The 11,307-nt window shown below is 36.9% G+C and overlaps 1 protein-coding gene across 2 annotated transcripts; it reads left to right on the forward strand.

Annotated features, from left to right (window-relative positions):
• Positions 1–726: 726 nt before the first annotated feature.
• Positions 727–11,307, forward strand: bsg (basigin). 2 transcript variants are annotated; one of them, XM_066647578.1, is made up of 9 exons: positions 727–920; positions 5,299–5,649; positions 6,732–6,900; positions 7,148–7,236; positions 7,363–7,499; positions 7,737–8,007; positions 9,222–9,246; positions 9,345–9,418; positions 9,881–11,307. In XM_066647578.1, exons 1-8 carry the CDS (start codon positions 857–859, stop codon positions 9,403–9,405), a joined length of 1,167 nt encoding a protein of 388 aa, XP_066503675.1. In that variant the 5' UTR covers positions 727–856; the 3' UTR covers positions 9,406–9,418; positions 9,881–11,307. The 2 variants fall into 2 exon arrangements, with proteins under 2 accessions (XP_066503675.1, XP_066503674.1); XM_066647577.1 differs by lacking the exon at positions 5,299–5,649.

An 11,307-nucleotide genomic window follows, 5' to 3' on the forward strand; every position in this document is an offset into this window, starting at 1 on the left:
CAGATCTGGGATCATTTTGAATCGACCACTGCAAAGAGAAAATTAAGCATGTACAGAGGTTTTGTGTTCTGATTATGGTTTAGGCCTCTTAAAGCGTAATGTAGCATTCTCAGAGAAGATGCCGAGTCAGTCAGCAGGTTTTCCATTGCACTTATAGTGGTGTAATGCTTATAGCACAAACCCTATGTAGACACTGATCCAGCACTCAGCCAGTCAAAATCTACAGGACCTTGAGTGTAAGGAGCATTGATAACACTACAAAAAAAAAAAAAAAAAAAAAAAAAAACTATGAAAATACAAACACCCACCACCCCCTGAAACAACAACCATAAACACATCATAACCTAGGCTATATGTTTTGATTAGAAAGAGTAAACACTTATGATATATGTATCATCAAGAGATTTCCTAAATGGTGTAACCACATTTTCAGCACTGAATTTGAGACACTGTCCCAGAAATGTGAATTAGCCAGCTAACCTAAACCCAAAGTTGAGTACTGTCCACGCTAAACAGACTCAAGTTTAAAACGACCCAAGTCTTTGATTTAAGGTTCGTAATACAACATGACATTGAACAAAACAAAATGGCAAAAAAGCACAATAAATAGACATATAAAATATAGATAAACAGTGAAAACAAAAGAACGATCACGTTGTCGGATCGAGCGGACGTGGTGACGTATAATTTTTCCATGTGTACGTGCGCGTACTCGTGCGCGTCAGGATCAAATAGAGGACGACGGAACGGAGCGTTCAGTTTCAGTGGAGGATTCGTCGCCGCCGGAGGTCTAAATTTTACAGCCTCCCATCAGGGTTTCATTCTCGTAAAGAACAGCGAATACAAGGGACCCAAGATGCGGCTGCTGTGTTGGTTTGCTGCCCTTTTAATTTGTTTCCAACAAGCCTTTTCTAGGACAGGTAAGACCGAAGACTTTTAGGTTCTATCGTCAACCGGCCGCCTTCTGCTAACAAGCTAACGATGTTGTTTAGACTTAAAATATGTAATTTACTAAGATCTTACTTTGATATTAGTTGTTTCATGTTCTAAAGTTTCAGTAGTTCGTTTAGAAAACGAGAGAGAATATGTCTTTATTACGACCTTCGTGTTTTATTTGGAGCGGTAGCTATGTAGAACAAGCGAGCCTCTGGCCGTCAAAGTCGTTAGCTTGGAGGCTAACGGTAGGCCGCTCATGACGGGAGAGAGAATTTCAGTGTGGTTTAAAAACTGTTTTAAATTGTTCCCCCAGAACCGACGCGTAGACATTTATTTTTCTCTGCCCATTAGTTTAGATAAACTTTCCTTTAAACCTTAAATTACATCACTTCTAACCGCCCAATAATCTACGACCAAGCTGATTTAATCACACGTTCTTTGATACCTCGGTTTCGCATGACAACGTTGCCAGGGTTTTTCCTTTTAAAGCAGGATTTGTTAGTTATCCCGATAATTTACACAGCCCTTTTTATGCCATTAAATATTCCATTGAGTTGCCAAATCATATCACGTTATTTTGAAACAAATGTAATGCATTACTTAAATGTGAAGTAAGTTATGTTGTTAATATTTTAGTTAATTTGTGCTAGTAAACAAGTGCTTTATTTTAAAAGGTATATTCTCATGTATTGCGCTTCACGCATATAAGATTCAGTGGGGTGTCATTCAGATTCACGTGTTCGGTTTAAGTAGACATGATTCCTCAGAAGTGCTTATTGTTTTGTTCACTGATTCCTTTGCAATATTTTTGTTTTGGCCAGTTCTCTCCTTAGCTGTGCACTGAGTATTACAAATAAATTGTAATGAATTAAATCTACATATTTAGTACAACTATCCAAGGTCTCAAATGTTATGCTGTTCTCTTTAATGTTAATGATATCTGCTGATTTGGGATATATTGGGTTTTTACAGTCTTTCCAAGGCTGTGAAGCTCAGTCTTCACTTAAGTTCATATATTGACACATTTACAAAATGGCCTCCCTCAATCATGTAGTGGGCCTTGTGCCCCCCTTCCACTGCATATATATATATATATATATATATATATATATATATATATATATATATATATAGATAGATAATAATATTTTTAAAATTTATTTTAAAGATGGTAAATATAAACTGCAGCTTGTTTATAAGCCCAAGTCAAAAACGTTGTTCAGATGTCACACATTGTTCTTGTGATTAATTGGGCAGTGGACTGAAATAATGCAAACAGCCCTAACAGCATCATAGCTTGGAGGGCAGAGTAGTAACACTATACACATGTTACACATCACATGTTACAAACAAGGCAGAAGCTAGTATTTGTTTAGCTTCCAACTGTATAATATAGGCGAGAAAGTATCTGTATTGTCTGATAGTTCATTCCTGTAATGTCTTTCATGTTGGTGGGGTTTGCCAACCTGCAGTCAGGAAAACCGGTGCAGACCAGTTGCTTTGCCAATGGGCCTCAAACTGTGGCCCCTCTGTTTGGCAGTGAATAGGATTGATCATGAATGTGTTCACGCAAGGCCACCACCTGTTTTTCTGAACATAATGCAGTTTATTATTATGGGTTACTTAACTTTAAGAAATTGTGCTGTGTACTAAAAACAAGAGTTGTGGTAAATAGCACTATAATCCAGCCTTTAGTTGGAAAATGTCATTATCACTTAGACTTTAAAAGGATTTAAGATAAGCTTATTATAATGTTCCAGCAGTGTACATGGCCAACGTGCAGAAATGCATGTTAACTTGCTGAACCTATAAAAGAAAGATTGAAGAACCTCGTGATTGTATAGTTAAATTGTACGCTGTAGCCAACAATACTTTAATCCGTACTTAGCCCGTTTATTAAAAAAGGTTAGTGGTGTTCACTTTTATTCATTGAAAGGTCAAATCTGAAATTATTCATCTTATGAAATGACTAAAAGGTGGGTTATTTTTCTAAATCATCTTCCAGTCAAAACCAGTCTAATGCCCACTCTCAAATGGGGCTACCAATGCAGTAGAAACACATTAATTTAAAAAGGTTTAGGTTTATGTTTTGTGGCTTTTTCGTTACTCCTTGAACATGTTTTTTTTTTTTTTTTTTTTTTTTTTTTTTTTTTTTTATAAATATATTCTGTTTTCAAGTTGGAGGGTGGCGGTGGGTTGGGGTTATTTATTTAGCCTTTGAGTGGCAGCTGAATGAATGTCAGTCCATGTTAATCTACACCTAATCAGCTTCAGGCTCTGTCAGAAATAGTAGTGAACACAGCAGGGAGGCTTTGTGCTGTTCCCTGTACCTGATGTAAACATTCACTTAAGCCCAGACCCTTTTAAACAATGAAATTAAATTGCTCTGGTTGATAACTGGCATATACAACACCTTGCTTTTTCATTTCAGAATTATGCTTAAAAATAAAGGACTATATCTTTTTAATACTTGTTATTCCATGGCTTGGAGAATGTTTGTTTCAGAAGGCAACTATCCCAGCACCGTAACTGAGTGAGGTGAGCCTCAGCAGCTCTAAATCCGAATTGAAATTAGATTTTCCCCCTTGGGTCCTCTGTTTTCAGCTTGGCACAGCTTAGAAAATTGGGTTAGCAAGAATGCACACATTTTTCTTTATTGGAAAACATTCAGCTGTCTGTTAACATGACAGCTGCCCATTGACTGCCATTTTGCTTTCTAAGCAGAAAAATGCTTAAGGAAGCATTTCTCATGTGTTCACCGTACGCTGTTCTGTAATATGGCAAATAGTGTTGTAATTCAGTTCTGACAAACTGTACCTAAAGCTAGGGTTACAGTGGCTGTCAGAATACTATATATAAAAAAAAAATTGTGATCTTTCAACCCTTGACTAAGGATGGGAACCTCTCCACATTACTATTAGTTTTTTTTTTTTTTAACTCCCATTGTTTAGACATTTAAAACCATTCTCATTGGACCAATATGTAACACTTACCATGTTGAATGTAAAAATTACAGAAACAACTGGAACAATGTTGTATGAAAACTTAAAGTTTAAACAAAAAAGTTCAGGTGTCCATACCATTTTTATTCTGACGGGGCTGAAATGATCTGCTTTACTCTGGTCAAATGTTATAAATCTAAAGGTCCATTAATTTTCACTTCTACAGGTGACTTTGATCCACCTCTTTTTGGCTGAGGAAAAAATAGTAATTGATTGACCAGCTAGTCACTGATTGGCCTTTCGAGCACACTTTCTGTTGATCTTTTTGTTACTCTGATTTATCCGTGTTTTTTTTTTTTTTCATTTCATTAGCCAGATTAATTTAGGTTTGTGGGTTTATTATCCTGTAACATTTTATAGAAAACTGACATACACTGGAAGAGCTGAGCACAGAAACTTTACATTTGCAACATGATATGGTTGGGGGTGAGTTTGTTCAGCCAGAGCTAAAATTGTTAATGTTCTGAATGTGACCTTTCATTGGGACTGTACCAGTTTAAAGAGCAAAGGATGACAGTCATTTGTGCACACTGATTTTTAACTTGTGGCACAGATCTGAAGAAATATAACTGCCGTCCAAGAGATTACTAGTCCAAACCTCTTACTTGCACTTCGATCTGTGTAACACAATGGAAAACATGGGTGTGCTTTACACTTTTGAGAACATATACAGTTGAAGCTTGATGGAGGGGGAGGAAAATAGTGTGTGGTGTTATGATAGATCAGTTTATTGTTCTAATGCAGTCAACAGAATTCCGCTAAAGTTTTTCCCTAAGGAATGGGTTGACCCTTCTGTTTGGTTTTTTAGAAAGTGTTATTCCAGTACATGATTACAGAAGAACTTCAAAAGACTCTTAAACCTGACATGAGTAAACAGCAAACCACTGTACTTCCACATTGTTAAACATTCTGTTTAATTTATGTTTACAAACAGCCTTTTTTAATTTCCAGTTTTGATTTATTTTATGTCTCATTCTTTTCTGCTTAATTTCAGTTCTCATTACATTCAGCGTGAAATGTAACATGTTCAGGTTCTTAGTGCATGTCTCAACAGCTGTCATTACTGCTTTTGCTTTTGTTTTCTTTTGGATTTGGGCATCATACAGTATTTGCACTGATGTAATTTAAGATTTGACTTGCAAATATGATGCCTGAAACCAAGCTGTTTTTAAAATTGCACCTTGCTTCTCCATTCTAACAATCTCATTCCTTTTTTTTCTCTTTCTTCTATTTTCTTTCTTCTTTACCATTGCCGTCACTCATTACATCATTACCATATCATCTCAATGAACTGCCTGCTCTGAATCCAAATCAAACCGTATTCCTGGTCAATTGATGTCCTTTGTGACCTTGTGCAAAGCGAGCTTCTTTAAGTCCCCTATGTCTCAGATGAAATTGATAGATGACATAGCAGAACTCCATTGTGAGGTTATAGGAGACCCCATTCCTGAAGTACAGTGGTGGTTTATAGAGGGTGAGGAGCCAAACGAGACAGTTTCTCAACTCTTTGACGGGGCTCGGGCTGACCATGTCCACGTCAACACTACCTACATTCATCATGCTGCCAGCACCCTCGCCCTCTTCGATCTCACACTCAATGACACAGGCGTATATGAATGCCGTGCCTCCAACGATCCTGATCGAAATGACCTGAGGACAACACCTAAAGTCAAGTGGATCCGCTCGCAAGCGAATGTTATTGTGTTTGAAAGTGAGTTGTGACGTGTAGAGGAGTTACCAGCATTGCCAACTACTTAGATGGTGAAGAGCTCCTTAGATACAGATTTTTCTCCTTGCCGTGTCCCTCCTGTTTCTTCCCTTCTACTACAGACTGGTCAAACTAGTCCAGTCATCACAAGCCTTCTCATTAGTTGTCTTAGCCCTCCAACCAATGCCCTTCCTAGAGTCTGATGCTTTTTTTTGAGCATGTTAATACCAGGAGAAGTGCAAGTCCTTGAGATGAATATTTCAAAGAATTCTGCCTGCTAAGTACTGCTCAGAACATCTGGAACATGTTCTGGCTAAGATGTGTTTATGAACAAGTAATGGACCTTTGGTTACAAAAAATTGTATAGATTATGTATCATTAACTAGATATTCCTTCAGTAAATGCTTTTTTTGTTTTGTACTTCATGCAAGAATTGCTTCACCTTTTGTGCCAAATCTAGGGTTTGCTCAGCTTTGGAACAATGATTCTATAAGGAACACAGCAGATATAGCTATTAATAAAATAAAAAGGTTTGAGATCCTAAATGTTTCTTTTAAGCCTTGCAAGAACTTCAGTCCCTGGTTGATTTTTGAGCCCTGTCTATAAAAACCTTGTCTGTTTGTCACAAATTGTTTTCCTTTTTTGTTCCCCTGTAGCTTGTATTCCCAATATAACTCACCACCTTGACCTTTTAACAGCTTTCTGGGAATAGTGGTCCTCCCTAGTGCTCCTTTTGACCTAGTGAATATTCAGGCTATTCTAGGCTCAGTTTACTTAAAGTACATTAGCTGATCTCATTTGCTTCTCCAGTTTGTGATACTTGCATTTTCTTTTTATTACATTTTAATAATTGTCGCCAAGAAAGTGATTGATTCTAAATCTATAGTGTATGTTAGTATTATAATGCTTATTGTAAAACTCTCAATACAATTTTATTTTTTTATGAAGGTTGGAACAGATCTGTGTTCTATGAGAACTTGTGTTTATGGGCAAACAATTTATAGTTATTTATGCTTAATATAGATGTGTGCAAAACAGAACTACAAATGATCAGATGTTTACTGATGTTTGTTTGGGATCCACAGAGGCTACAATTGTGCCTCAGCCATCTGAGGTCTACAACGTGACTGCTGCCACGCTCAGCTGCAACCTCACCAACCCTGCATCTCCTGTCAAGGGTCACTACTGGAAAAGAAATGGCAAGAAAATAGAGGACACCCTGGTGGATGACGGACGGCTCTACGCAGAGTACACGTATGCTACTTACATATCTTCAGTTAGTTGTTGCCAGCACACTGGACTTGTCTTATTTATCAGTCATCGGAGCACCTGATACTTTTATACAAGCTGGAAATGGCAAACACCTATTCCATATCTACTAACTGTGAGAATGGTTAGGTTATATTGGTGACCCTCCTATTTAGTTCCACTTTAATCAATCTTAGGGTGATATTTATGTCCTTGTCTTTATGATTTGTTTCTCAATTTACTCTCTCATCAGCATTCAGAAGGTCGATTACCATACCGCAGGAGTGTATACCTGTGTCTTCAACACTGAACCGATAGCTGAGGAGAATATCCCGGTTAAGAGTAAGAACCTGTTGTGTTGTACAGCACATCATAGTATTTTATTTCTTTGTGTTTATTAAGAAAAATGGTGTAAATGTGAAATAAGAATTTCTAAACTGTAGTAATGTTTTTATTTTTGCACTCCAGTTCCTCCCCATGTTGCACCCTATAAGCACTCAGAGAACAGTAATGAGCAGGATAAGGCTGTCCTGGTGTGTGTGTCCCATAGCTACCCTGGGATTATTGACTGGAAATGGTCCAAGATAGAAGGGAGTGTGGAAATGGTATGCATTATTCATGCAAGATAGGTTTTGGTTTGTGTGTGTGTGTGTATATGTGTGTGTATGTATGTGTGTGTGTATATATATATATATATATATATATATATATATATATACTGTATTCCTTTTTATTTCTTCTTTTAAAACATCTAATTTAGTTCTAAAGCTATAGTACACCATGCTTTGCATTGCTCTTTTGTTAACTCATTAAATGACCTAATTGTTTCCATTTTTCCTTAGCCCATCAATGGCTCTGGAAAGTATACAATCAAGAGCACTTCTGACAATTCCACACTGACCATTGGAGACCTAAGCATTGAGGACGACATGGGTGACTATGAGTGTGTTGGGATGAATGAACTGGGTAATAAAACTTCCAGGATTCACTTACGTGTTCGTAGTCGATTGGCTGCCCTCTGGCCCTTTCTTGGCATTGTGGCTGAGGTAATCATCCTTGTCACCATCATCTTCATCTATGAGAAGAGGAGAAAGCCAGATGAGATTAATGACGGTAAGTGTTCATGAGCTTTTAGTTTGTGTTTGCTTGGAGATCATGGAATGTACATATTGGTGACTGTACATGTTCAGTGATCAGGTGTTTGTTTGTTTTTTGTTTTTTTAAGTTAATTTTCAGATGTTGGACCTTGTGTTTTTGTAACCTTTATTTATTTAGTTTTTTTCTTTTGCGAAAGTATTGGCATTCTTGTTATTAGTGCCTTAGCTGAGTATGTTTATTATTATTTACACTGTTTTTCTCTGTTTGCTGCTGCTTTTACGTTGTGGTAAGTGCTCAAAACTGCATGTCAGGCTGAAGTGGTTTTTCTCAGGCTATAGGACTGTGGAGCAGATATTTAAGTCGAAATGCGCTTTTTGCATAGAGTAGCCGCTCCAAGACATGCTGAAAAACGAACAGCTCTTTCACTGGTACAAGAGAAACAGACTAATCTTAATACAATTTAAATTTTTAGCAGTGAATACAAGGGGAAAAACACAGCAGTCACTTGTGATTGTAGCCATAGCCAGTGAAAGGGTTGAGAAGTCTGACCTGACTCAGGCCAGATGTAGTTTTCTTATGTCAAGGTCTTTGGTGAAATAACCAGGGTAACATTTTGATTGGTTGGAGGGCATTCAGCGGCATCATTTTGCATGCACTCTGCATTGTACTTTCATTGCATGAGTTACTTCAGCTCTGGTGAACTTAACTGCAGTCTTTCTCACTCGCTCAGGGACAGTATGCTGATGACTCTAGCGTGGGCAAATAAAGAAGAACTACCCCCTGTCATGGGGACTGCTTTTTATTTTATTTTTTTTGGGTTTTTCAGAGTGTCTGTCTTATGCATGGGAATATTTACACTGGGTAAAATAGTTTTCATATAGGATCAGTCATCATGTTGCATGGTCAACCTAACTGCATTATATTGCATGGAGCATTATTATTAATGTTAAAGTTGTTATAGTCATAGAACCATAGGGTTATGGTTCAAGTTGTATATTGTTATTTCCTATTCAGCAATGGATGTAAAACGCACTTAACATGAGATTTTATTACTAAACTGCGTCTTGGGTGTCAGTTCGCTTCTCTATACAGTTTGGTATTTTAACATTCTGTAGCTAGATATATTTAGAACTAGCCTTTGCATTTTCCCCCCTCTATTTCCAAACTCATGATGGATTTTTAACACTTTTCCTCTCTTCCCTCCGTATGTACCCGTCTGCTTTTTCTAGATGATGACTCAGGATCTGCCCCACTGTAAGTTACCTTCATTCTGTGATTTTTGTTCCATTATGCCTCTTGCTGAACTGGCACATGAGCAAATAAGAACTAACCGCTAATATAACATCTTTCAGGAAAAGCAATGCTGCTACAAACCACAAAGACAAGAACGTACGACAGAGGAACTCTAACTAAAAGAGCAGACTGGGTAAGTCAAAGTGTAAAAACACAAATCAGAAATAGTTTTATTATCATTATTAGGGCTGTTAAGTTAATCCCTTTAATAGCATGTCACTAATGTTTAACTGAAATAATTGAACAGTTTTGTAATTCGACCTTTTGAACCATGAGTGCAGGATAAAACCAAGCTACTCAAATGCTGCATGTTGCTAAGATAGTCCACGTTTTAGTAGACTTTGCTGAACAGAGCTCATGGGAGACATAAGCAGCAGATCCCCAGTAAAATTCCTCTTAAAACCCTCATGGTAATAAGAGTACACAAACTGTTGGAATGAGATGGCACACCACTTAGAGCTGTAAGCAGATGAGACAAATGATGAGTGGTTTGCTATGCTAGATGTGAATATGTGAAATGTAAATATTTGAATAGACTTTTATTTATTTATTTTTAAGTCCATTACTTACTTTAGTTTCTTCTTCACTCCTTCAGGTTTCCAGATGACTACTAACACAGATACAAGAAAAAGCCTAACGTTGAGGAATCTAGTGCAGCCTGCAATCTCTGAACATTGATCTTTTTATTTTTATTTGTTTTTTTTTTGTTTTTTTTTCCATTTTCTTTTTGCTTGAGTGTAAATGTCTTGAGAAATCGACTGGTCTCCTTTCCTTTTTCACTTTCCCAGTATTCCTATCAGTTTTTAAACATTGGGTTTTGGGGAGGGAATTGCATGATTGTATTCTTGCTGTAGAAGTGTATTAGTGAAACCCTTTTTAAATGTGGGAATTAACAATTGGTGAATTCTTTAATGATGGCTTCCTCCACTGCCCCCCATAAGTCTGGCCATGATACCAAACTGTTCACAGATCAGCCACCTCTATTGTGCTTGCTTTCAGCTTGTAGACCAGACAAGTCACCCATCCATGTGTGCTAGTTCTCATGGTCACGTCTCTGGTCTCTAAGTGATCTCTCATTTTGTTTTTATCAAAATTCCTGAGCCTTGGTTTATTAAAGCAGTTGAAGGCTCTTGTGGGTTCACCTTTATAATTAATAGTTTTTCAACAATATATTTTAATGTTGCAGTTTGATATCCAGGCTGTTGTAATATTGCTTCTTTTTCTAAAACTTTCAAAAGCCTCAGATGTATTTCACATTTTGCAGCATGGTAAGTTTAAATATTGTTGATGTCTAACTGCATTAAAGCAGTGATTCTTTTTTATGTTTGGCAAAAAAACTTTAGATTCACTTGGCAATTTTTTTTTTTCTGTAAGCCTTAATGTTACTCTACTTCACTATATGCTTACGTTTTAGTAGAAATGTTAAGTTAATTATTAACTCTTGCACATACACTGTCATCCCAGTCATTTTTGCAGCGTATTGCACTGTTTTAATTAAGATGGCCGCCTTTGTTTTTCGCAGTTCTGGACAAAGACAAGTGTATGTCTTGTACTAGGCTAGCAGTTTAATCAGTTTGACTGGGTTTAGGTAGGAAACTTATCTTTTTGAGACTGTTCTGGTGGAAGGCTTCTAAGAGCACGTTTGGCTTTTGAATTCTAGCAGTAACAGTAATATCCGTTTGAGGACCAAGTGCAAAGTACGTGCCATTTGCCGCTCAGATATAAATCTAAATTACTTTTCCAGTACTATTACATAGGACCTAACTTTATGTAACATTTTAATGATTAAATAAAGGTGACATTGGAGGATTTTGTCTTGTGTATTGAAGCTCTATAAACAATTCAGCAGTCATACTTTACACAGTTTAGTATTGTGACTGAATATGTGCCATTTTTGTTAAGAGGCATGTTGACTATTAAAAACTTGTTAGAATATTTTAAGTTATTTTGCCTTAGAAACATAGAAAATCTAAAACTGACTGTACTGACTTGCACACTCTGAATAAAGATATTTGGTTTGAT

Source organism: Hoplias malabaricus, chromosome 16, assembly GCF_029633855.1.
Source record: "Hoplias malabaricus isolate fHopMal1 chromosome 16, fHopMal1.hap1, whole genome shotgun sequence".
Lineage (NCBI taxonomy): Eukaryota > Metazoa > Chordata > Actinopteri > Characiformes > Erythrinidae > Hoplias > Hoplias malabaricus.